Genomic DNA, 27,350 nt, shown 5'->3' on the forward strand with positions numbered 1-27,350 from the left:
ACAAGGGGGCGCTATTGAGCAGCGCTAGCTAATGGCCGCATAGGGGTTGAGCTCCCTCCCCAAAGCTTGTAATTTGCTCCATATTGCGCAGATATCCGAGAATTTTGGTGATTAAATCCTACAAGTCGGTGGTGGAAAGGGTCGGGATGATGACCAAGAAAAGAGCGGCTGACCTCCGTCAATTCACGTTCAGTAAATCGCAGGAAGAACTGCCTTCCGAGGACGACAAGCAAGCCTTGCAGCCCCGGTCTGAAGTAATGGCAGAGACCGAACTGGATTCCGGCTCCGCGGCGGCGGGAGACCGAGCACCGGGAGGCTTGCACCCGGACATACCTACCAGGTCTGAAATACGTTCATGGTTTTGCGAAATCCGGGCGGATATAAAATCTTACAAGGCTGACCTTATTGAGCGCTTGGTGGAGCTGCGTGAGGATCTAAATGCGGTGGGGCGCCAGGTGGACGATCTAGACGTGCATGCTGACAATCAGAGTGCACATTTGGATACGCTCACTGATGCCGCGAAACAATCGACTACCAAGATTGAGGCTATGGAGGAGAAGCTGGAGGACCTCGAAAATAGGTCCCGCCGCTCTAACTTGCGCATACGTGGAGTGCCGGAGACTGATACCTACAAGGATAGCGAACACACGGCGGCGGCCATTTGCAAAGCCCTTATTCGAGAGCATGGAGTCCCCGTGGGGGATTCTCCTATCGAACCGGACTTTGTGCTTGAACGCGTGCATCGCGCCCTAGGGCAAAGAAGGGATAACCAACCGCGGGACCTTGTCCTCAAATTCCTCAACTTTAAGCATAAGGAAGAAATTATGTCCCTGGCGCGTGCACATCCCGGCTGGGCCTGGCAGGGCCTATCAGTCACTTTTTACAATGATTTGGCGCCAACCACGCTTCAAAAACGTTTTCAGCTTCGGGACGCTACGGCAGTTCTTCGGCAGGCGGAGATAAAGTATCGGTGGACTTTCCCTTTCGCGTTATTATACCAGCATAATGGGATCACATACAAGGTTAAGTCATTGCAGGACGCCGCTCAAGCATTCAAGGAGGCAGGGCTGTCGTTTTCGTTTTCCACGGAAGGCTTACCCAGCAAAAAAGCAGCGATCGACGCCACGCCACGTTGGAGGAGACCCGGGGTTGGCAAGGGTCAGCTCCGGCGGCAGGCTTCCTCAGTCAGCGCTGACCCGGCAGACAAGGGCTGATGAATTTTGGCTACTCAGTGGATAAGGATTGTATGTTTGTGGGCCATTAGTGCCTGCCCACATTGGACGCTGGCACACAGGTTTGGTTGAATGTTGCTGGTTGCCTGTTGTGGTATCCTTTACTGCTTTTTTGGCAGCCCAAGTTGGGCTTCTCGGATTCCTGTTTTTAGCACCTTTTACAGTTTTTTCTGGACTACAGTTGTTGATTTAACTGGGCTTGGGGGGGGGGGACCCTTTGTGGGTCACTGGTGTTGCTACTTGGTACCCCCTGGGTAGGGGCTCGCTGAGCGCTGAGCGGGCCTGTTTCGAGTTATACCCACTAGAGGTAGAGTGTCCTATGACCATGTGTTACACTCAGCACCTTTGTTAGCATTTGTTAGTACAGGATTGGGATCCCATCACAGCTCCTTTTCTTTTCTATTATACCATGGTTATCCTGTTGGGTCGGGGGCTGATTCTTAGCTGGACTTTCTCCTTTATTGCCCCTAATGGTTAAACTACTATCCCTAAATGTCAAGGGGCTAAATACTTGCAGGAAACGCTATCTGCTTCGGAAGGAACTGCGTCTCCAAAAGGCAGACATAGTATATGTGCAGGAGACACACCTCAAACCACGATATGGCCGCCTTTTGGACCACAGTGCTTATCCCCATGTGTTTCACGCAGGTTGCGGTGCCGGTTCAAAGTATACGGGCACGGGGATCTTACTTTCCGCCTCCCTAGTGTATGAATATATTTCTCATGTTGCGGACCCGGCAGGCCGCTATCTCCTGTTGAAGATTAAATTGGGTCCTCAAGTGTACACCCTCTTATCTGTTTACGCTCCCAATAAGGACTGTGGTCCATTCATGGCTTCCCTCCATAGTTTGCTTTCGGAACATGCTGAAGGTGCTCTCCTAGGTGGCGATTTTAATGTTTCTTTGCAACAGGGCTTAGATACTTCGAACCCCTGCAGTGTTCCATCCCGGACATACCGGAGGCAGCTTAAATCCCTGATAGCTGATTGGTCTCTTGTAGACGTGTGGAGACACCGCTATCCTTCCTCACGCTCCTATACATTTTATTCCTCCCCTCACGATAGCTACTCCCGCATTGATTATTTCCTGGTGGATAAGCAGCTAAGCAATAGGGTACGCAAAGTGGATATTGATGCTATTTCCTGGTCGGACCATGCCCCTATTACCTTAGACCTGGATGTGAGTGATGAGGACCAAGGGGTTAGCTTCTGGAGGTTAAATGAATCCCTCTTACAGGATGAGGCTTTCCTACGGGGGTTGGAACCGCAGCTACTTGAATATTTCTCTTTAAACACCACCCCGGAGGTTAGCCCAGCACTGGTGTGGGAGTGCTCCAAGGCTTTTGCCCGGGGGCTTTTGATATCTAGAGCAGCGGCCTGCAAGCGGCGGCGCCAGCAAGAGAGGGTGGCGCTGTTAACTCGACTTCAAACACTCACGAGGGAACATATGCAAACGTTATCCCCTCGGTGCTATCAAAAATTATTAGAGGTCAAATCGGACCTCTCTAAATTGGACAACGCCCAATGGCTGCATGCCATGGAGATTACTAAACAGGTTTATTTTGAGGGCGGGGATAAGGCGGGTCGCTTGTTGGCTCGTAGCCTGAAGGCCAGGTTGGCTCACAATTCTATCACTAAAATCAAATCTGCCCAGGGACAGATGCAGACAGCTTCTCGGGACATACGGGAGGCATTCACCGATTTTTACGGTCGGTTATATGCCGCTGATGCGGCTATTTGCCCGAATAGCATAGCGGCATATCTGCAGGATATATCTTTGCCTAGTTTAACCCCCCAGCAGCAGTCGTCCCTGGAGGCACCCATTACAGTAGCGGAGGTTCTGGCAGTTATCAAAACTCTTAAGCCTGGTAAGGCTCCGGGTTTGGATGGGCTGTCCGGGGTTTACTATAAAAAATGTGCGAATACTGTGGCTGAACCCTTCGTACATTTCTTTAACAGCTTACGGGATGGGGGGGTCTCTGGCCCATCAGGCGAATGTGGCGGGCATAACTGTATTGGCTAAGCCGGGCAGGGATCCCACGCAATGCGCGTCTTATCGGCCCATCTCCCTTATCAATGTGGACCTTAAGATTTTGGCCCGTATACTGGCGCTCCGGCTTAATGCCTGTCTCCCCTCTCTTGTCCATAATGACCAAGTGGGATTTGTCCCCCATCGTATGGCGGCTGATAACCTGCGGAAGGTATTGGACTTAATGTGGTGGGTACAAAAAGAACAGATCCCTGCAGTTTTGCTTTCCTTAGACGCTGAAAAAGCGTTCGATCTGGTCCACTGGCCCTTTTTATTCCACACTTTGCAACGTATGGCATTTGGACCCTACTTTTTACAGTGGATACAAAAATTATACGACCAACCTAGAGCCCGGGTTAAGGTAAATCGTGGTTATGGGAAAGCCTTTGAGATTCACAGAGGCACCCGACAGGGATGTCCTCTGTCCCCTCTTTTATTTGCACTTTATTTAGAACCCCTCACCACTAGAATCCGTGCCTCTAGGGGTATTCAAGGGGTTGAGTTGGGGTCCGCCCACTACAAACTCTCCTTATTTGCGGACGATGTGCTGCTTATACTGACCGACCCGGTGTCGTCACTTTCTGAGGTCACGAGAGAGTTGGATCGGTTCAGTGTTGTTTCTGGTCTAAAAGTTAACTTGGATAAGTCTGAGTTGCTAAACGTCAATCTGCCTCCACGGACGGTGCAACAGATTAAGGATAGATATCCATTTAAGTGGGCTCGTTCTCATATAAAATATCTTGGTATTCGCATCTCATCCCAAATCTCTGACTTATTTCGGCTGAATTATCAATTGCTAGATGACAAAACTACTATTGATATGAGCCGGTGGAATAGGGGCCCATACTCCTGGTTAGGCAGAATTGCCATTGTTAAAATGAATATCCTACCTAAATTTCTTTACCTATTCGCGTCCCTGCCGGTGTATCTTCCTACCCGCCTATTTCGCCGATGGCAGCGCAAGATTTTTTACTTCATCTGGCGCAGGCGACCCCCGCGATTTTCCCGAGACCTTATGTATCTCCCCAAACAACAGGGTGGTCTGGGGGTCCCGAACATGTTGTGGTATTACCAAGCAGCCCAGCTCAAACCTTTGTTGGATATTAACCGCTCTCACCATCCCAAACAGTGGGCACAGTTGGAACAGGCCATGGTGGGTCCTATGGTTCTCGCCTCATTGTTTTGGTTGCCAAGGGTCGACTGGAGGCCCACTCGCTGCATTCCTTGGGCTCTTGACACCACATTGCGTGTTTGGGGCCAAGCACGCAAGCAGTTAGTAGGGGACTTTACTTATTTTTATCAGTCCTCACTAGCCTATACTACTCGTTTTAGCCCGGGACACACCTCCCCATTGTTTCACTTCTGGAGGGAGCGAGGTATTTTCACTATAGGGCATTTTTTCTCCCAAGGGGCTCTCATCCCTTCCGCACAATTAGCGCTAACTTATACTCTACCGCCTCTAAATGCTATGGCCTATATGCAGATTATTCACTTTATCCGATCCCTGCAGCGATTGAGCACTCTCAGGCCGGGCCGCTCTATGTTTGAATCATATTTTTTGTATAGTAATGTTCTCCGAGGTGCCATCTCCAAGCTGTATCAACTATTCTTCCAGCAGGGTGTTACACAGTGTACTTTTGTTAAGAGGTGGGAGATGGATTTACATCTACAGCTAGAGCCACGTGTCTGGGGGGATGCTCTGCACCAAGCTAGACATTGCTCGATATCGGCCAAATTACAGGAAAATTGTTTTAAAATGATGTACCGTTGGTACCTCACCCCCGACAAGCTATGTAAATTTTATGCCCATCTTGGGGATGAGTGCTGGCGCTCCTGCGGCGCTCGTGGGATATACCTGCATATATGGTGGGAATGCCCTAAACTTACTCCACTATGGCGTGAACTTTTTGATTGGTTACAGACCCTTCTTGATACTGTTATCGTCCTAGATGTCAAGGTGGCGTTATTAAATATCTTCCCGGACACCATGCCCCGGAAATATCAGAAGTTTTGTGCGGCTCGGTCTCTGATAGCTTCCCATTGGAAATCCGAGGCTTTGCCATCACTCCGGGAGATTATAGATAAACTTCACTATTTCTATCGTATGGCCCACCTAACGGCTATTAAGCACCGCCGTATACCTGCTTTTCAGGCCGCCTGGAAACCTTTTTGTGATTCCATTACAGCGGCACCTTAACACCCCAGCTGCTAGTCGAGCTCTGTCGCATTGCTATGTTGCTTTCCTGGCGCAGTGAATCCTTTGTAAGGTGTGTTCAAGTGTAGTTTCCTGTATAACTCTATACCGAACTCTATATTAGACCCTTGAAATGTGTTCTGTAATGTGTTCTGGTCTGTTATCCTGTACTTCAAGTTATTTCCTGTACACGCTCTCTGTTTTCGTGCTGTTTCTCCTGTACACATATGATACTCTACTTTGGGGGGGGGGTGTTGGGGGGGGATGGGTGGGATTGGGCGTGACTTCATCTGGAAGGCAAGCTGTGACATAGTCACCTGTTTTATAGCATTTGTTTTTGCTGTACGATGCTTTTATTGCCTATATAATAAAAATTGTCAAATTCAAAAAAAAATAAATTTAAAAAACAAAACAAACATGTCATGAGACAAGGAGCATAGCATGAGCGGAGTAGTAATATTAATCTATATAGGTTACATTGAAGGCCATGCAACAAAGATATGTTTTTTCAATTTTTTCTTGAATTCCTTTCGGTTGGATATGGTTCTGAGAGAGGTCGGGAGATAATTCCAAAGTAGAGGATCTGCCACTGAGAGAGCACGTTTCCTATCGTTTCCAGTCTTGCAATTTTAACTGTTGGAACCTCGAGTAGATTTTTTATTTTTTATTTTTTTTTGCAAAATCATTTTTATTGCAAAGACATGCATTTCCACAAGAAAATTGATACCAACAAGAGAACAATCAGTACAGTGGTTATGCAAGTCTCCTTTTAAGTAAGCAGAGTTTTAGAGAAAGCGGTTTTTCATGAAAACTCCTCTGGTTGCCAGCGAAAGGCCTGCAGGTAGCAGCAAGCTTGGAGGTAAGCAAAGAAGAACTTACGTGGCAACTTGTAATTTTCAACCATACTCGCATATTGTAGCACTTGAGGGGCGGCGTCTTCAAAATAGTGGAAGGCATACATAAGGCCATGACGAGCCCAGGGCTTGAATATCCCATTTGTGCTGGTACCAGGCTAAAAATCAGTTACCCACCAGAGGGGTAAACAACGAAAACAAGCCTGGCAGTTGGTAGAGACGACGTAGCCATTGCCAGGCCTTTCGGCATGGATAGAAAAAACATTTGGGAATGGCTAGTGATTGTACCTTGGCCGCAGGGGCCTGAACTACATATAAAGGGGACCAGGGCAAAGTCATACAGGTTAACATCCCCTCTTCGCAGTAAATATATTCATTAAGAATCCATTCCCCAATAAAGCGCAGCTGACATGCGACGTTGTAAGCTCGGAAGTCAGGCAGGCCCAACCCTCCCTGAGCTTTAGGGTGCACCAGAGTTTGATATTTAATCCGGGCACGCTTACCCGCCCATAAAAATTTGATCAGCCCCCCCCCCCCCTGCAGTTTTTTAAGATCTTAAATCTTGAGCCAAAGAGGGAGCATGTGCAACTTGTATAGCAATTTAGGAACAATCATCATTTTGATTAAAGCACAACGCCCAGAGAAAGTGAGGGGAAGAGACTGCCAAGCCTGCAACTGTCGCCCCAAAGTAGCCAAGATTTCACATATATTTAACTCATAGAGCTTACCCAATTCTCTTGGGCTCCAAACCCCTAAGTATTTCAGCTTCCTAGGTGCCCACGTAAAAGGAAAGGAGCCTGGCCACGTCATAGGGAGCTGTGGATGTAGGGCCAATGTCTCGGACTTGGAAAGATTTATGCAAAGGCCCGCTATGTCTCGGAACTGTGTGAAAATCGAGAGTATAACTGGCACACTCTGGGCTGGCCTACGAATAACAAATTGTCATGCGCAAACATAGCAATTTTAACAGGGTGGCCACTCAAACTAATCCCCCAAAATCCTTTTTCCCGCCGGTGCTTTTCAGCTAGTGGCTCAATTGCTAATACAAATAGCAGGGGGAAAAGTGGACATCCCTGCCGTACACCACATTGTAGGGGAAATGAGACCGACATGGCGCCGTTAAGAATTCTAGCACTAGGAATTGTTGTATAGGACTTGTAACCACACAACAAACTCCCCAGCAATCCCATATTGCTGGTGCACCCAAAACATATAATCCCAGGATAGAGAATCAAAAGCCTTTTCGGCATCAAAACTAAAAATAAGGGCTTCCTCCTGCGAGTGGTAATTAAGAGTGGCAATGAGCCTTCTCACATTTTGCACCCCCTGGCGACAAGGGACAAAGCCGGTCTGATCTGAATGCACCAAGGTAGGCAAGATAGTATTGAGCTGGGCTGCCAGGACTGCTGCAAGGAATTTTATGTCCACATTAATGAGAGAGATGGGCCTGTAAGATCCCACATCTTGTAAATCCAACCCCTTCTTTGGCAATAAGATGATACTTGAGCAGTTTTCGTCTGGCGGGAGGCGTTGAATCTGGATTAAAGAATTATAATAGGATACTAGACTAGGCAATAATGGGAACTTTAGGGTTTTGTAAAACTCATTGCTTAGCCCATCAGGACCAGCCGCCTTATTCTTTTTCAAAAATTTCAGAGTCCACTATGCGGGTATTTAATACAGAAAGATTGTCACCAAGTAGTTGTGGCCAATTAAATTTTTGAAAAAAAAAACCTCCGACTCTGGCCGAGGGTGAGGTTTAGAATTGTATAATTTCTTGTAATATGCCACAAAACTGGCTTCAATGTCTTGCTGATGAGTATGATAAGCGCCATCACTACCCTTAACCCCAGTAATAAAGGATTTTGTTCTGCAAGGTCTAACTAAATTCGCAAGGAGTTTGCCCGGAGCATTCCCATGTTTAAACAGCTGATATTTAAAATATCTTAAGGATTTCGATGCTTTTTGATGCAAAGCAGTGTTTAGGGCTTGATGTAGACGGTCTGCCTCTTGCTTGTTTGCTGTGGTGGAGTCCCGAACATAATTAATCTGCGTGCGCTTTAACCCTGAGGTGAGACGCAGAATTTCTGCATTTCTCTGCTTATTACGTGTGGCAACGTAAGCTATAATTTTCCCCCTCATTACTGCTTTTCCAGCGAGCCATAGCGTGTGTGGGGCAATGTCTGGCGTATTATTAAATTTAATATATTCTTCCCAGCCCTCTTTAATGTACTCCTGAAAGCGCGCATCAGAATCCAAATCTGGGGGCATTTGCCAGGAAAAAGCCCATGTCATTGAGGTAGACGACCTGAAGGTGGTCCCCCTGTTTAGGAAGAAGGAACTCAGACCTCTTATTCCCGCTATTTTAGGGGAATTGGGTATCGAGGCTCTGCAGGAAGAATCTCAGTTAGGATATACTGATCTGGTGGTGTTGGGCCTGAGGGGCCCTCCTACTTCTTTTATTTATTTGCTTTTTTATACCGACATTCAATTCAAAATATCACATCGGTTTACATTGAAACAAATTGTCATCAAATACTATTGAGGACATAATACAGTAAAACAGTTCAAAAACATAACAAATGGAACTAAGAAACATCGTAAAAAAAAAATTAAAAAACCCCTATAGATTAAAAATAGATCTATATAAAGCAATAACCTATCATTGTCACACAAATTTCAATATATCGCAAAAATAAAAGGAAAAAACCATAGATAAGGGGATGTAATCTATTGTATTTGTTGGGGGAAAGCTTTGATAAAAAGCCATGTGTTGAGATTTTTTCTAAAGGTAGGTGTAGAAGGGTCGGTCCTTAATGGCGATGGTAGGGAGTTCCATAGAGTAGGACCAATTATAGAAGGGGCCCGGTTTATAGTAGCTGTTTTGAGAATTTTTTTGCTGGTGGGAATAGTGAGTAACCCAGTGTCTGTTGAACAAAGCTTTCTAGTAGAAATACAGTTACTGACCTACTGTTCAGGGAATGGGACACCCCTGATTTGGGGTTGAAAGTCACGAAGGCAATGGACAAGCTATATCCTCTGCCGGAGGATGCTTTGGATCTTCTTCGAGTTTCCAAGGTGGATGCAGCGGTATCAGCAGTCACTAAAAAGACCACTATCCCAGTTGCTGGGTCGACGGCCCTCAAGAATTTACAGGACCGAAAGCTGGAGCTTCAGCTCAAAAAGATCTTCGAGGTCTCAGCTTTTGGAGTCCGAGCAGCGAGGTGTAGCAGTTTTTCTTTGAGAGCTGGCCTTCGCTGGGTGCAACAACTACAGGCCAATGAATCGCTGTCGGACGGGGAAGCTCTTCAGGCGGGGCGTCTTGAGGCTGCGATCACTTATAGTGCGGATGCCCTATATGATTTGTTGAGGATGTATGCCAGGTCCATGGTTTCCGCTGTCTCTGCGCACAGGTTACTTTGGTTAAGAAACTGGTTGGCTGATGTTTCATCCAAAGCCCAGCTAGGTTCTCTGCCGTTTAAGGGCAAATTACTTTTTGGTAAGGACCTAGAGGATATGATTCAGTCCCTGGGAGAAAATAAGGTTCACCGGCTGCAGGAAGATAGGCCTAGGCTGAGCGGTTCTTTTTCTTCTAGATCTGGCTACCATGGAAGTCGGAGGTCTCGAGACCCCCGGTCTTCCGCTTCCTCTTTTAGACAAAATCCTAACAGATAGCAGTCCTGGTCTCAGTACTTTCGTGGGTGACGCTTCAGTAGACCGTGTAACACCCAGTCTGCACAAGGAGGTAAACCTCCACAATGATAGGCGGCCGGTCTATTCCTCTGTTCCGGTTGTAAAGGGCAGACTTTGTTTTACGAGGAGTGGACCAAACTTACGTCGGACCAATGGATTTAGATTTTGCACGTCTCCTCCAGCACCAGTTCCTGGTCTTCCCATGCGGATATGCAGCAAAGCATTGAGCAGTAAAGGAAACGTTGCAGCGTCTTCTCAACTTCGGCGCGATTACGCCTGTTCCTCCGGCGGAACAGCGAAAGGGCCATTTACTTTGTGGTAGCAAAAAAAGAAGGGGCTTTCCTGCCCATTCTCGATTTAAAGCGGGTCAACAGATGTCTTCGGATCCCCCGCTTCCGCATGGAGACGTTGCGGTCCGTCATTGCTTCATTTCAAAAGGGGGAGTTTCTAGCATCCCTAGATCTGACGGAAGCATATTTATACATCTGAGTCCGGGCGGCCCACCAGAAGTTCTTGAGGTTTTCCATACTAGGACGGCATTATCAGTTTTAAGCTCTACCTTTCGGCCTTGCTACCGCACCCAGGACATTCATCAAGGTAGTGGTAGCAGCTTAGTTGCGGAAGGAAGGATTATTGGTGCATCCATACTTGGACGATTGGCTAATTCGAGCGAAATTGGAGTCGCTTTGCCGTTCGGCTGTCCACCGTGTACTTCAATTATTACAAGCGCTCGGGTGGGTTGTCAACCTTGTCTAATTCCCTCGCAGTCATTGGAGTACATGGGGGCTCTGTTCAACACGCAACAGGGGAGAGTGTTCCTCACTACAGAATGCATTGTCAAGCTTCAAGGCCAGATTCAAGTCTTGTTGTTCAAGCATCCCCTGCGAGTTTGGGATTACTTGCGGGTCCTAGGCTCCATGACATCTACTCTGGAATTGGTTCCGTGGGCTTTTGCTCATATGCGTCCTTTACAGCCAGCCTTGCTTTCTCTCTGGAACCCAGTCTCTGAACAATTTCATCTACACCTACCTCTGACAGATCCGGTGCAGTCCAGTCTGGATTGGTGGTTACTCCAGGATAACTTGAGACGCAGGGTTTCCCCAGTGGACCGAGGTTACCACGGATGCCAGCCTTTCCGGTTTGGGAGCGGTTTTTCTGGGGAAGTCCGTGCAGGGTCAATGGTCCTGAGAAGAATCTCTATGGTCTATCAATCATCTGGAGACCAGAGTGGTGCGCTTAGCATTACAAGCCTTCCTTTCCCTCCTCCAGGGGAAATCGGTCAGGGTGCTGTCGAACAACGCGACCACGGTTGCTTACATCAATCGACAAGGAGGGACCAAAAGTCAGCCAGTGGCAGTGGAGACTCGACAGTTAATCAGCTGGGCGGAGCAGAACCTGGTCAGCATAGCGGCGTCTTACATAGCCAGGGCCAATAATGTTCTCGTAGATTTTCTCAGTCGTTACTATCTCGATCCCGGAGAGTGGGAGCTACCCTACGAAGCCTTTCAGGTCATTTGTGACAGGTGGGGCACACCCAGCATGGATCTCATGGCGACGTTCAAGAATGCCAAGGCCCCACGCTTCTTTGCTTGCCGCAGAGAGATAGGAGTGGAGGGGGTAGATGTCCCAGATCTTCCCTGGCCAACAAACGTCCTGCTTTGTGTTTCCACCTTTGCCTCTGACAAAGTGCTCAGGCGAATAGAACTACACCCAGTGAACGTGATCCTCGTAGCTCCAGAGTGGCCGCGGCGTCCATGGTTTGCAGATCTGGTCAACCTGACTGTGGCGCAGGGTCTTTGTGGTTTCGGGATCTCCCGAACCTTCTACATCAGGTCTGTTTCGACCAGGCCAATCGCTTTTGTCTAGTGGCATGGCTTTTGAGAGGCAGCGTCTGAAGGGCAAAAGTGGTTCTGAGGCGTAGTGACCACACTTTTGAGATCTCGTAAAACGTCCATTTCCCTGTCTTATGTCTGGGTATGGAAAGTCTTCGAATCTTGGTGCGTAGAGCGAAAGGTTGTTTCTACCCGGGCGTCCGTGTTGGATATTTTGTTTGCAAGCCGGATTAGCCAAGTTCTTATCCTGTAGTTCCTTGAGAGTGTAGGTGGCAGCCCTTGGATGTTTACGCGGTACCATACAGGGGTAGCGTTGGCTGCGCATCCGGATGTGGCTCAATTCCTTCGGGAAGCAAAGCACTTACGTCCGCCGGTAACTTAGTCCTCACAGCTTTGGGAGCTGCGCCCTTTGAGCCTTTGAAGAGAGCGACGTTGAAAGACCTCACACTAAAGGTGGTTTTTCTAGTGGCTATTTCATCGGCTCGTAGGGTATCCGAGCTTCAGGCGTTATCCTGCAGGGAGCCCTTCTTAAGGATTTCAGATTCTGGAGTATCCTTGCGAACGGTTCCTTCATTCCTTCCAAAGGTAGTTTCCTCTTTTCATTTGAATCAATCAGTGGGGCTTGTCCAAAGTGGTATAGTGAAATTGAAAGGTGGTAATGATCAATGTGTGGAGACAGACGAAGAAATGGCAGAAATATTAAACGAATACTTCAGCTCTGTGTTCACTAAAGAAGACCTTGGAGAAGGACCATCTCTACACAACAAGAAACTGGAGGGAAGTGGAATAGATGAAAATCCTTTTACAGTAGAAAATGTGTGGGAAGAGCTAAAGAACCTGAAAGTGGACAAAGCCATGGGGCCTGATGGGATTCATCCAAGGATATTGAGGGAGCTCAGAGATGTTCTGGCGGGTCCGCTGTGTGACCTGTTCAATAGATCCCTAGAAACGGGAGTGGTGCCGAGAGACTGGAGAAGAGCGGTGGTGGTCCCGCTTCACAAGAGTGGGAACAGGGAGGAGGCTGGCAACTACAGGCCGGTTAGCCTCACTTCGGTGGTGGGAAAAGTAATGGAGTCTCTGCTGAAAGAGAGAATAGTGAACTATCTACAGTCCGGAGAATTGATGGACCAGAGGCAACATGGATTCACCAGGGGAAGATCCTGTCAGACAAATCTGATTGACTTTTTTGACTGGGTAACCAAGGAATTGGACCAAGGAAGAGCGCTCTATGTCATATACTTGGATTTCAGCAAAGCTTTTGATACGGTTCCGCACAGGAGACTGGTGAATAAAACGAGAAGCTTGGGAGTGAGTGACAAGGTGGTGACCTGGATTGCAAATTGGTTGACGGACAGAAGACAATGTGTGACGGTAAACGGAACCTTCTCTGAAGAGAGAGCGGTTTTAAGTGGTGTACCGCAAGGATCGGTGTTGGGACCGGTCCTGTTCAATATCTTTGTGAGCGACATTGCGGACGGGATAGAAGGTAAGGTTTGTCTTTTTGCAGATGACACTAAGATCTGCAACAGAGTGGACACGCCGGAAGGAGTGGAGAGAATGAGACGGGATCTAAGGAAACTGGAAGAGTGGTCGAAGATATGGCAGCTGAGATTCAATGCCAAGAAGTGCAAAGTCATGCATATGGGGAGCGGAAATCCAAATGAACTGTATTCGATGGGGGGGGAAAGGCTGACGTGCACGGAGCAGGAGAGGGACCTTGGGGTGATAGTGTCTAATGATATGAAGTCTGCGAAACAATGCGACAAGGCGATAGCAAAAGCCAGAAGAATGCTGGGCTGCATAGAGAGAGGAATATCGAGTAAGAAAAGGGAAGTGATTATTCCCTTATACAGGTCCTTGGTGAGGCCTCACCTGGAGTACTGTGTTCAGTTCTGGAGACCGTATCTACAAAAAGACAAAGACAAGATGGAAGCGGTACAGAGAAGGGCGACCAGGAAGGTGGAGGATCTTCATCGCATGACGTACGAGGAGAGATTGAAGAATCTAAATATGTACACCCTGGAGGAAAGGAGGAGCAGAGGTGATATGATACAGACTTTCAGATACTTGAAAGGTTTTAATGATCCAAAGGCAACGACAAACCTTTACCATAAGAAAAAAATCAGCAGAACCAGGGGTCACGATTTGAAGCTCCAGGGAGGAAGATTCAGAACCAATGTCAGGAAGTATTTCTTCACGGAGAGGGTGGTGGATGCCTGGAATGCCCTTCCGGAGGAAGTGGTGAAGACCAGAACTGTGAAGGACTTCAAAGGGGCGTGGGATAAACACTGTGGATCCATAAAGTCAAGAGGCCGCCAATGAAGAGTGGGTGACTCGCCAGAATGATGGCTACTGCCTGGAGACAATACCCTTATTCAATAAACATACACATGGTTACTGTGACTCCAACATCACTCTAAGCTTCAACAGCAAGAGGAAATGTGGAAAAAAGGATTTGCACTCACAAAGACAGGAGTAGCTGGCTTGTTACGGCGGTTACTACCCCAAACCAAATATCCAAATTACTACCTCCACCTTCCTCTATTCCTGATGCCTTTCAACTAGCTTGATCACTCCATTCTTATACTTCACTTCAATGCATATCCAGCATAGTTCTCTGCTTCAACAGCAGGGGAAAAGAAAAACTGTTACTTCACACATCCAGCAGAGCTCTCTGCTTAAACGGCAGGGGAGAAGAAAAAAGGATTCACACTCACAAAGCGGGGAGTAGCTGGCTTGTTACGGCGGTTACTACCCCAAACCAAATGTGCCTGATACTTCACTTTCAATGCATATCCAGCATAGCTCTCTGCTTCAACGGCAGGGGAGAAGAAAAAAACTGATACCTCACGCATATCCAGCATAGCTCCCTGCTTCAACGGCAGGGGAGAAGATAAACAACCAATAAGGGCTGTATAACATAATCTGGGTAAAAACAAATAAGCATGGGTGTAGCTTGCTTATTGCGGCGGTTACTACCCCTACTACCTCTAACTACTCAAGCTAGATATTTCACTTGGATGCAGCTCCATCACCGCTCTCTACATTAATGGTGGGGGTGGAAGGGAATTAGAACCAAGAGCTAAGAGAAACAGATAAGTATGAGAGAAGAAATGAGGGAAGCTTGCTGGGCAGACTGGATGGGCCATTTGGTCTTCTTCTGCCGTCATTTCTATGTTTCTATGTTTTCAGAGCTGGACTGGTCGGATCCCCTTTCTAAGGACGTAAGGAAGTTAGATGTTCGCAGGGCTTTGCTGCGTTATCTGGAAGTTACGAAGAGTTTTCGTGTCTCGGATCATCTTTTTGTGCTCTGGAGTGGTCCAAAGCGAGGTAATATGGCTTCTAAGACCACAATTTCCTGATGGCTGAAAGAGGCTATAAATTCCACGTACTTGCTGCGTGGAAGACCCTTGCCGGTTGGACTTCGGGCACATTCTACCCACTCGCAGGTGACTTCCTGGGCAGAATGCCAACAGATTTCACCCCAAGAGAATTGCAGAGCGGCTACATGGAAGTCTTTACATGCCTGTGCGAGGCATTACAGGTTGGACGTCCAGGCCCCGGGTTTGGGAGGATATGGAGAAGGTATGCTGAGAGCCGGCCTCTCCATATCCCATCCCAGGTAAGAAAAGCTCTGGTACATCCCAGGAGTCTGGACTGATCCGGGTATGTACAGGGAAAGGAAAATTGGTTCTTACCTGATAATTGTCGTTCCTGTAATACCACGGATCAGTCCAGAGTCCCGTCTGCTTGGCGCACAGAGGTAATGGAGAGTCCGCTCGTTCAGCATTTGTTTATTTCTGCTCTGCAGATCAGTTTTGTTCACCATATTCAACGGGTTCTTTTCCCATTTGGGGTTAGTGATCCAGTTCAAGTTACGTGTTGGTTGTAAATAGTTTAGCTTTGTTTTGAACCATTCTGCTTTGTTACTGAGTAATACTGACAGACTGTGAGTGGCACCTTAGGATATAAGGCAGAGGCTGTCAAAACTTCTCTGTCTCCATCTGCTGGAGGGGAGGCAAAACCCAGGAGTCTGGACTGATCCGTGGTACTACAGGAACGAAAATTATCAGGTAAGAACCAATTTTCCTTTCTTCAAGAGGGTGTGCTTCCGTCTGCCATACTAAATAAAGTTGACAACAGATGCCTCCACGAAGCATTAAAAAGCATATGTTGCTCCTGTCAACACTTGGTCTCCCCAAAAAGGTCAATATCAAATCAATCTATTCCAGTTGTAAACCATAAGAAACGCATTGTGGGTGTTCACACACCATGTTTAGAGCAAGAGCATCCTCATTCAGATAGAAGACCAGGTAGTCATGTTTTATGTGAACAATCACAGGGGAATGGGAAAATGGCTCCTATGCCAGGAGGTGCAGACAAGAATTCATCCCGACTGCAGGCCTTCTATCTTCTAGAGATCTCAAACTTGCTCGCAGATCCGGCTCGGCATAGTATTTCGTCCACAAGAGTGGTCTCTGGAACAATCTGTAGCAGACAAAATCTTCAGATTATAGGGTCAGCCAGCAGTGGACCTGTTCACCTCAGAGGAGAACAGAAAGGTAAATCCAATTCTGCTCACTTCTTCCAAGTGAGCTAAGAAAAACTCAGGATGTTTTCCTCTTCAACTGGGGGCCAAGCCTCATGTATGCTTTTCCACTGATATCGCTTTTGTCCAGAATTTGTGCAAAAAGTTCTTCAGGATCTTGCTAGACTGATCCTCATTGCTCTAGTCTGGCCCAAACAAGCATGGTATGATTATCTCATGCATCTTTCCAGCTGTCCTCCCATCCCGCTGGGATCAGATCTGAAGCTATTAATTCAAGAGTGTGGAACTCTTTATCATCCCAACCTTGTTGCCTTCAACTTAACAGCCTGGCGGTTGTGTGCTTGATTATAGTAGATCTCGACCTACCTACAGATTGTCTATCTCCTGACTATCTAGAAAACTATTAACTAGGCACAGCTACACCTTTTAAGTGCAGTAGTGGTGTCTACATAACACATTTGACCCTTTCTCATGTCAGCCTCTGCATCTGTTACATTACTCTCTTCATCTTTCAAACTCAGATCTTGCCACATCTTCGGTGAGAGTGCACCTCAGTGCCATAGCAGCCTATTGATGTGGACAGTACAAAGATATCTACTCATCTACTAATATCTTGATTCATGAAAGAACTGGTAAATGCCAAACCCTCAATTCAAAAACTACCTGTACTGTGGAATCTTAATGTCTGGAATTTGCTTCACTAAAGGTTTTGACTTTTTCTTGTTGCCATCGCTTCGACAAGAAGGGTCCGTAAACTCCAGGTTCTTGTTCATTATCCTCCTGATCTGCAGTTCTTTCATAACAGGGTGGTTCTCCACACTCTCTCCCAAATTTCTGCCAAAGGTGGTCTCCCCTTTTCACATCAGCCAATCCATCATATTACCTATGTTTTTCTTAAGGCTGTATGCTCATAATGGTGAAAAAGCTCTTCATGCTTTAGACCAGTGGTTCTCAACCGGTGTGTCGCGACACACCAGTGTGTCGCCAAGCTCCGGCAGGTGTGTCGCGGCTCCCGGTGTTCCACTGCCCCGCTTGTGCTTTTCTTCTCCCTAGGGGCGGGGCCGAAGAATGAAGAGACGCTGCGCGCCAACGCCAGCGGGGCCGAAGAACAAAAAGACCTGCGCGCCGACGTCAGCGGGGCCGAAGAACGAAGAGACGCTGCGCGCCAACGCCAGCGGGGCCAAAGAACGAAAAGACCTGCGCGCCGACGTCAGCGGGGCCGAAGAACGAAAAGACCTGCGCGCCGACGTCAGCGGGGCCGAAGAACGAAGAGACGCTGCGCGCCAACGCCAGCGGGGCCGAAGAACGAAAAGACCTGCGCGCCGCCGGCAGCTGAAGAGCAGAGAGACCTGTGCGTCACCAGCGGCGGGGCCGAAGAACAAAGAGATGCTGCGCGCCGCTGCCGGTGGCTGAAGAGTGCAGAGTCCTGCACGTTGCCGGCGGCAGGGCCAAAGAACGAAGAGACGCTGTGCGCCGCTGCCGGCGGCTGAAGAGCGAGAGACCCTGCACACTGCAGGAGGCGGCTGGAGAGACGTTGCGTACCGCGGGAGGTCTGGCCAGAGGTGGCTGAGAAGTGGAGGCCAAACAATGAGAAGAGGCTCCATGTGAGCTTGTGTGCTTGTGGTAGAATGGGTGCCTGGGTGCATGAGTGAGAGCTTGTGTACCTGTTGTAGAATGGGTGCATGAGTAAGAGCTTGTGTGTGTGTGTGTGTTAGAATGGGTGCCTGGGTGCATGAGTAAGAGCTTGTATGTGTGTGTGTTAGAATGGGTGCCTGGGTGCATGAGTGACAGCTTGTGTGCCTGTTGTAGAATGGGTGCATGAGTAAGAGCTTGTGTGTGTGTGTGTGTGGTAGAATGGGTGCCTGGGTGCATGAGTGACAGCTTGTGTGCCTGTTGTAGAATGGGTGCATGAGTGAGAGCTTGTGTGTGTGTGTGTGTGTGTGGTAGAATGGGTGCCTGGGTGCATGAGTAAGAGCTTGTGTGTGTGTATGTTAGAATGGGTGCCTGGGTGCATGAGTGAGAGCTTGTGTGCCTTTGGTAGAATGGGTGCCTGGGTGCATGAGTGGGAGCTTTGTGTGTGTGTGTTAGAATGCATGCCTGGGAGCGTGAGTGGCAGCTTTATGTATGTGTGTGTTGGAATGCATGCCTGGGTGCGTGAGTGGCAGCTTTGTGTGTGTGTGTTGGAATGCATGCCTGGGTGCGTGAGTGGCAGCTGTGTATGTGTGTTAGAATGCATGCCTGATTGCATGAGTGAGAGCTTGTGTGCCTGTGGTAGAGTGGGTGCCTGGGTGGTGAGTGGCAGCTTTGTGTGTGTGTGTGTTGGAATGCATGCCTGGGTGCGTGAGTGGCAGCTTTGTGTGTGTGTGTATGTTAGAATGCATGCCTGGTTGCATGAGTGGTTGTGTGTGTGTGTGGTAGAATGGGTGCCTGGGTGCATGAGTGAGAGCTTGTGTGTGTGGGGTACAATGGGTGCATGAGTGGCAGTGTGTGTGTGTATGTGGTAGAATGGGTGCTTGGGTGCATGAGTGAGAGCTTGTGTGTGTGGTACAATGGGTGCATAAGTGGCAGTGTGTGTGGTTGTAAGTGACAGAGTATGTGTGAGCTTGTATGTAAGTGACAGCATGTGTGTGATTGAGAGAGACTGGTCAGGGAGGTGACTGGTGTGTGTGTGTGTGTGAGAAACAGAGACTGGTCAGGGAGGTGACTGGTGTGTGTGTGTGAGGAAGAGATACTACCGTGTTTCCCCGAATATAAGACAGCGTCTTACTTTCTTTTTACCCCCAAAAGTCCCACTATGTCTTACTTTCAGGGTATGTCTTATATTGGAAAAAAAACCTGAGTGTTCAAAAAAAAATTATTTTTAAATACCTGTCGGAGGGCCGCGTGGGTCCAGGCGGTTGGCGGCGGGAGCCGGGTGGTCGCGTGTTAAATCTAGGCCGCGGGCGGGTGGGCGCTTGTTCCAGGCGGCGGCGGGGGGGGGGCGGGTGGACGCGCGTTAGTTCGAGACGGCCGGCGGGCGGTCGCGTGTTAAATCTAGGCCGGGTCGCACAGGCGTGCATTCATTCACTGCCGGTGGGGGCTGCCTCGGCAGGGGTCGCCTGTGCGACCCCTGCGATTCGGCGCTGGGGGCTGCCGGTGGGGGCTGCGGCAGTGAATGAATTCATTCATCCAGGCGGAGGAGCCGGCTGCTTTCGCCGCTGCCGGTTGCTTTCGGCTGCCGGCTGCTTTCGGTGCTCAAGGCAGTCACATGCTGTGACGTCACAGCATGTGACTGCCTTGAGCGCCGAAAGCAGCCGGCAGCGGCGAAAGCAGCCGGCTCCTCCGCCTGGATGAATGAATTCATTCACTGCCGCAGCCCCCACCGGCAGCCCCCAGCGCCGAATCGCAGGGGTCGCACAGGCGCTGTGGGCCTGTGCGCGCATTCATTCACTGCCGCAGCCCCCACCGGCAGTGAATGAATGCGCGCCTGTGCGACCCGGCCTAGATTTAACACGCGACCACCCGCCGGCCGTCTCGAACTAACGCGCGTCCACCCGCCCCCCCCCCCCCCCCCCCCCCCCGCCGCCGCCGCCTGAAACAAGCGCCCACCCGCCCGCAGCCTAGATTTAACACGCGACCACCCGGCTCCCGCCGCCAGCCGCCTGGACCCACGCGGCCCTCCGACAGGTATTTAAAAATAATTTTTTTTTGAAATGACAGGTACGTCTTACTTTCGGGGGATGTGTTACATTAGCCGATCCCCCTAAAATTCCCACTACGTCTTACTATCAGGGGTGTCTTACTATCGGGGAAACACGGTAGTTAGGGAAGTTACTGGTCTGTGTGAGACAGAGACTGGTTGTGACTGGTTGTGGGCCCTAAGGAAGAGGACTGTGAGGACGGAGCTTCAGCAGCCACTGCTGCTTCTGGTGAGTGCTATTGGCCTGCAAGGGAAAGGAGTAGGAGAGTTGCTGGAGAGGGTAAGTAAAGGCAGCTTTTTAAGTTTATTTTTCTTGATTGATTGCCATTTTAATTATTGGGTGTTATGTGATGTGTCTGCTGTTTTGAAATATTTTGATATTTAGACAATTTTTATGAGTTTTTAATTGTTGGATGTTATTCTGTTCATCAGCTGTTTTGTAACATTTATTAGTATAGTTTTACAATTATTTCTAAGTGGGTATCTATAGCAGCTTGGCTTGCTCTGTTTTCCCAATAGGAGGTGTATTAGTGTTTAGGGCCTGGTTAATTACTGTCTTTTCATAAGGAGGGGTATTGTGCTTGCCAGTAAAGAGAGTTTGCTTTGCTTTTACTGAGATGTCATCAGATCCAGAATATCTTTTTTTTGTATGGTGAGCTGTACGGGTAATGCCCTAGTTCTGCTCTGCACCCATTTTTGGGGGTCGACGTGGTTCCTGAGGATGCAGAATGTATTTTTACATTTTGTCCCGTGATGGTCACATGTTCAGTGTGTCACGCATGTGAGAACCATCTGTCAGGTGTGTCCCGGCCGAAAAAAGGTTGAGAACCACTGCTTTAGACTGTAAATGGGCTTTGGCATACTACAAAAGAATAACACAGCCCCATCATCAAATCAATCAACTTTTTGTATCTTACAACTCAAACCATCTGGGAGCTGAGGTCACCAAGCTAACCTTATCTAATTGATTAGCTGAATGCATCTAACACTGCTATCATTTAGCAGGATTACTAATCGGAGATTCGGTTAAAGCTCAATTAAAGAGCTATGGCCGCCGCTGTAGCTCTTCTTCATTGAGGACATCTGCAAAGCTACAACATGGTCTTTTGTTCATACATTTACATCCACTACTGTCTGGGTAGCCTATCGAGTGCTGACAAATTCGGACAGGCAGTTTTGCTTAACCTGTTTTCTCTTAGTGAGAAACCTGATCCCCAGTTTCCATGGTGGGGATTGGATTGTTTACTAAGTAAATACTGCGCCTCGTTAACAGCTGTTAACGCGATTTGCGAATGCAAATTAGTCATTTGGTATTCAGGGGGCGGAGTCGGGGCGGAGCATATGTAAAGCGGGAACCTGTGTATCGTGTGCGGCGAAACAGCCGCAGTGTTAGCGCGGCTGCTATCGCGGCTAATAACTACAACTCCAACCTCGCGTTATGGACTGCGTTACAGGCCTGAAAAGGATTACTGCCATCCACGATAGTCCCAGACAGCCTGTTTCAGGCTCCGAGAGAGAGAGAGAGAGAGCCTTACTATAGTGCCTATGCCCTACATAGGTATTTTAACCCCTATAGGAGGGCCACCTACTAACTTGGGGTGGGGATTAGGTATGAGCGTCGGGGGTTGGGGGCCACTTTCGCATTCCACATGAGACCTACGGACAGAACAGTGGTCTCTAGTGCAGATTTGCTGGCTGTCGGAGTGAGGACGCTCACTCCAAGAAGTGGTTTGGGCAACGTTCTCTCTACCTAGCTTGATGGACACTCTACCTGGGCAACAACATGCTAGGTGGAGAGAATGTTGGCCAAATCTCCGCTTGGAGTGAGCGTCCTCACTCCGGCCTATAGGGGTTAAAATACCTCTCTCTCTCTCTCTCTCTCTCTCTCTCTCTCTCTCTCTCTGCTCCTGAAACAGGCTGTCTGGGACTATCGTGCACTGCGATAAAAGAAACCGGCAATTATCGTGCACCGCGATAAAAGACTGAAAGAATCATTGTGCAGTGGGAAAACATCGCGTGCGGCGCTAATGTTTTCGCGAATGGCGAAACCATCGCCGCACACGATGTTTCCCCACTGCACGAAAGAAGCCTCATTTGCATTGGTAACGCCCCCTAATGCGTTACCAATGCGATATTGGAAAATAAGGCCCTTACTTTGCTACTGCCTATATGAAATGGCTCATTCATCCTGCTTATCAACGGAAAAAGCAAGTTTGCTTATTGTAAATGGTGTTTTCTATAGATAGCAGGATAAATTAGCCATTAAATACTTTCCCTTCTTCCTGGAGAGTCAACTACATAGCTAGATTTAACAATGGTACTGACCGAGGAGGCTCATGAGGAAATGCCCATGTGGGAATTTCTGCACAAGCTCAGTAGAGCTCAAAACTCTTCTGTCTTAGAGAGACAAGTTCATTTAGTGCTGCTGAATCTTGTCATCCACATGCAATAGCTAATTCATCCTGCTAACTACAGAAAATATCATTTATGGTAAGCAAACTAGCTTTTCTTTAGTTTACAGCAATTGGAGAAATCGGGAATATATCTGAGGCCAGGAGCCGGCTTCTGAATAATCAGGGTCATTTTTGTCAAGGGAGGTCTTAAAGGATCTGCAACACGCATTTTTCATGGGGCAGAATTTGGTTCTTGGGCTGTTGTCCTCCTAGTCTTCTGATCAGGCATCAGGGCAGTCTGGTTCTGGTCAGAAGAGACCCAGAAAGGGGGAGGAGGAATATTTTGAGACTGCATCTGGACTGGTCTGGCTAGATGATAAGGAAGGAGAAATTTACTCTTACCTGATAATTTCTTATCCTTGAATCCAGCCAGATCAGCTAGAATCTTCCCTGACTGCCAACTTGTATTCTACTGTATGGCTATAGTGTCTCTTGCTTTTTAAGTGGCTCACATTGACAGATGTGTTGGTGGGGGCCAAGATTGGCTTTCACTTTTCAGGTAAGTAATTTTGTATGATTTTGCCGATCAGGTTCTTTTATCTATCTTGTTATGCTTTTCTGATTATTCCTTGGAAGCCCTTTGGTTCTGGGCCGGGACTTACCTACTTTCTTTTTAACTTGTCATATAGAATAATAGCTGGCTAAGCACAGCATGGAATTTTATAAGGGCTGATGTCAACAAGCCTGTTCTCTCTTCATCTGCTAGTTGGAAAGCATAACCCACATATCTGGACTGGTCTGCCTGGATTCAAGGAAAGGAAATTATCCAGTAAGAGTATATTTCTCCTCAGGAATGAGGAAAGACCTTTCAACGACATTCTTTCGGATTTACTGCTGCTTTAAACTGTATTGTTGGAAGTCAAGAAACTTCTGTTACTATGTCTAAATTTGTCATGCTTTGAATATTAAAATAGTCATTCTTGGTGTTAAAGAAGATGGTGAAAGATATGTGGAATTTGGTTTTGTCATTTTGCCTTTTGGTTTTAAATGTAATATTAAAAATTTAAGCTACAGCTCTATTCACAGTAGCACTCTTAAAGTTCTGAAAATCCCACCTGAGTATGCATCTTCGTTTCACTATTAGTGATGTTACACTTTTTTTTCTTTTTTGGGTAAGGATCCAGATGGCTGGTGTGACCTGACAAACTTTGACCTGCCAGAGGACCCAGCAGGTGGTAATAGCAATAGCAGCAGCAGCAGCAGTAGTAGTAGCAACAGCAGTCACAGCCCGATCTGCTTGAGCCCTGTCAAGCCACCACCTTTGCTGCCCAGTGTGACAGAGTACCGTTTGGATGGGCACATCATTTCTGACCTGATCAAAAGCAGCAAGGGGGAGCTGATTCCCATCTCGCACTGCACGGACATGAACTTTGGCACACCACCCTCCATGCTAAAGCGGCAGAAAAGGAAGATTGCACTCTCGCCAGTCACAGAGAACAGCACTAACTGCAGCTTTTCGCTCATTGAATCCAGCAACAGCATGACACCTAAAGGCACACCAGTGAAAGCGCTACCATTCTCTCCATCCCAGGTACAGTGCCAAACTTGCTGTGTCCGATGGCAAAGGAACTGGTTAATTGATTGGAGTGGCACAGGCATGCAGGGCCTTCCACCTCTAGGTTACCAATTCTGAACTGAGGAAGATCAGTAATAACTTAAAAGCAAATTTATAAAAAAAATATTTAGAGAAGCACCTGGACCCAGTGCCACAGAAGCTTACTGGTTTGTGCACAGGTGTGAACTTAAGGTAAAGATGTGAAAAATTGATTAATAAAACCTTTATTTAATAAGTGAGAGCTCTATGCACCATACTGCAAGTAAGATATATTTGGTAATTTGCCATAGGTTTCTTGTGACATAGTAACTGTGCCCAAAAAAGTAGGTGAAAAACCGTATACAAGTCTGCGTGTGCTGGTATCATAAATGCCTGCGGGTTGACACTCAGCAGGGCTCAAAGCCTTAAGCCAAGTGAAAAGCCAGTTCCCAATCTAATCATATAGCAGCTTAAGTTTGAAATTTTTGAGAGATTATTTTTAGTTATGTAATTAAAAACTGGACCAGTTTTAAATCCTCCCTTCTACATGTAAGTAGACTAGCCTGGGGTGTTTATCCACTTTGTAGTATGTTAGATACTAATAGTATCTAATTAGATAAAGTATCTTTGCAATATGTTAGTATCTAACACTGCAAAGTGGATAAACAAGCCAGGCTGTTCCTCTTACATGTAGTTGGGAGGGTTTAAGATGTTCCAGTTCTTAATTGCATAACTAAAAAAAGTTTTTCAAAAATTTTGAACTTAAGCTGGTAAATGATTAGATTGGAACATGGCTTTTCACTTGGATTGAGGCTTTTGAGTCCTGTTGAGTGTCAACCCATAGGCATTTATGATACCAGCACAAACAGACTTGTATAAGGTTTTTCACCTACCTTTTTGGGCACATCAACATTTGTAGATGCGGTGGTTTGGGGTATTTATGGTTGCTTAGCCTTGACATTAGCAGCTGATAGAATATATGGCACTCAATGTTTGGAGCAGCAGATGGTATTGTAGTGACCCCACAGTCAGTTGAGTTTTCAGGATATTTTCGTTTCATTTACTACTTATATACTGCAAAATCAGAATCCTGCCCAATGTGGTATTCAACAGTATAAAAACCATAATCCAGCATAAATACATTTCCCTGTATGTATCCGGAACAGTCTAGACAGTGGGTTAAGCCTCCTGTCCAGCAGATGGAGCCAGAGAAAAACTGAAAGGGCATCCCATATAAGGACAGCGCTCACCCTGCACCCTTCAGTATTTCTCTGGTTCCAGCAGATGCAGACGGATGAACCTTCGGTTCCCTCTTCTTAGTGATATTTATTTATTTCTTCTTGCAAAGTCTTCTGTTTTCTCTTCGCTGGGTCAAGCAAGTATTTCTAAAAAAAAAAATATATATACATACATACATACATACATACAGGAACAGTAAATTTTCTTTTCTCTGGGGACACTTCTGACTCCAGGCTCTTGTAGAGACCTAGGGGGGGGGTTCCCCTTGAGTAATTCAGCCTAGGTCTCTTTCCCAGTAGCCTAATTCCCTGCCTAGGGGTGATACTGATGGTCCAGTCACTCCCCCTCTTTTGCACTGGTGACTCTGAGATGTGATTATTCTTCGGGTCCTTTGCAGAGATGTTTTAATTCCTCTGCTGTGGCACAAACCCTTCAGCCTGTTTAGCTGTTTCTCAAAAGAAAAAGAGACAGCAGAATTTTTTACTTTCAGTGTAAAAGTTGGAATAAGGCAGTTCTTCACGGCTCTGGGCCGTCTGCCAGGGAAAGCAGTGACTCGAGGCCATTCAGTCGGCTTCCCCGCTTCGCAGCAATCAGGCTCAGCTGTTTCACACACAACTGACTTCCCGATGCAGTGGTCAGCGTTTTGTCTTGCCTGTGGGAAGCCTGTCTCACGGCTCTCGCGCGACGGGCTCTGCTTGCCCGGAGGGGAGGGACCCTCCGTGGCTCCTTTGAAGTCGACGACCCAAGGTTGGGTCGGCAAGCTTGCGTCCGGGCCATCCTCCACACAAAAAAACCGCGGGAGCGGCAGCCATTTGTGCTCGAACCTCACAGCAGACTGATCCTCAGAGGGGAGAGGAGCCGGATTTTTGTCGTTTACTGCCTGACTTAAGCCCTATGGGATCTCCTGATGCTGATTCTGACCCTCCCTCCCTCCCAGGGATTCGGCAGAGCACATACCCCTTTTTCACCAGAATTTGTACTCCTTTTACATAAGTCTTTTTTAGCAAGCTTGGAGGTGAAGGAGGATCCCACTCCAGGCCCCCCACCGGCAAAAAATCCCTCGTTTGGTTGTTAGCCAGGGCTCTGGTGTCCCAGACTCGCAGGGTACTACGAGGGTCAGGACTGTACCTGGTGGGTCGGACCCACCTGACCCTCCTCCTCCCACTCCGCTGCCCGATCCAGATGCCGACCTGGATCTTTCTCTTGATAATCCCCCCCGTGGAGGGAAATGACCCACGGGTTTTGAGGTTGTTTAAGCGGGAGGAGCTGGACCCGCTTATTCCTTTTTTTCTGGATGAACTTGGAATCGATGTGCCCGCCTCTGCCTCCTCCTCCCGTACCGTTGACCCGGTTCTGGCGGGTTTGAGGGCTCCATCCCATACTTTTCCCTTCCATCCTATGCTTATGTAGCTTCTGCTCAGGGAATGGGAGGCTCCTGAGTCTGGTCTCCGCATGAGCAGGGCAATGGATAAGTTATATCCCCTCCCGGATACAGCTCAAAGTCTCCAAGGTTGATGCTTCGGTGTTGGCTATCTGCTGTCACCAAAACAAGCCACAGCCTTAAAGGATCTTCAAGATCGCAAGTTGGAAGTACATTTCAAAAGGATCTTTGAGGTGCTGGCTTTAGGTGTCCGGGCGACGGTTTGTAGCAGTCTCATGCAGCAGGCAAGCCTCAGGTGGGTTCAACAACTACTCAGCACCCGGGACCTCCCGCCTGCAGAAGCCGAACAAGCGGAGTGGCTCGAAGATGCGATTGCATATGGGGCTGATGCCCTTTATGATCTCTTCTAGGTGCAGGCCAGGGCTATGGTCTCAGCGGTCTCCGCCAGGCGGCTCCTCTGGCTGCGTATTTGGGCAGCGGACTCCTTTTCCAAGTCTGTTAGGCACTCTCCCCTTCAAGGGTAAGTTGCTTTTTGGGGAGGACCTGGAACAGCTTATTAAATCCTTAGGTGATAACAAGGTTCATAAGCTGCCTGAGGACCACTCTAAACAGTCAAAATCCTTTTTTCCTTTGTGCTCTCGATTCTGGAGTTAGCGCAGGTACAGCAGAACGAGGGGGTCCTC

At 47.9% G+C, this 27,350-nt stretch overlaps 1 protein-coding gene across 4 annotated transcripts in view; it reads left to right on the plus strand.

Annotated features, from left to right (window-relative positions):
- MYBL2 (MYB proto-oncogene like 2) overlaps window positions 1-27,350 on the plus strand; it is a 283,607-nt gene that overhangs the window by 121,684 nt on the left and 134,573 nt on the right. For all 4 annotated transcript variants that reach the window (XM_029612440.1, XM_029612437.1, XM_029612436.1 and 1 more), the window contains one exon: window positions 23,631-24,044. In XM_029612440.1, the coding sequence (XP_029468300.1) occupies window positions 23,631-24,044 (414 nt within the window). The remainder of the gene's footprint in view (window positions 1-23,630; window positions 24,045-27,350) is intronic.

Source organism: Rhinatrema bivittatum, chromosome 8 (assembly GCF_901001135.1).
Source record: "Rhinatrema bivittatum chromosome 8, aRhiBiv1.1, whole genome shotgun sequence".
In the NCBI taxonomy this organism is placed as follows: domain Eukaryota; kingdom Metazoa; phylum Chordata; class Amphibia; order Gymnophiona; family Rhinatrematidae; genus Rhinatrema; species Rhinatrema bivittatum.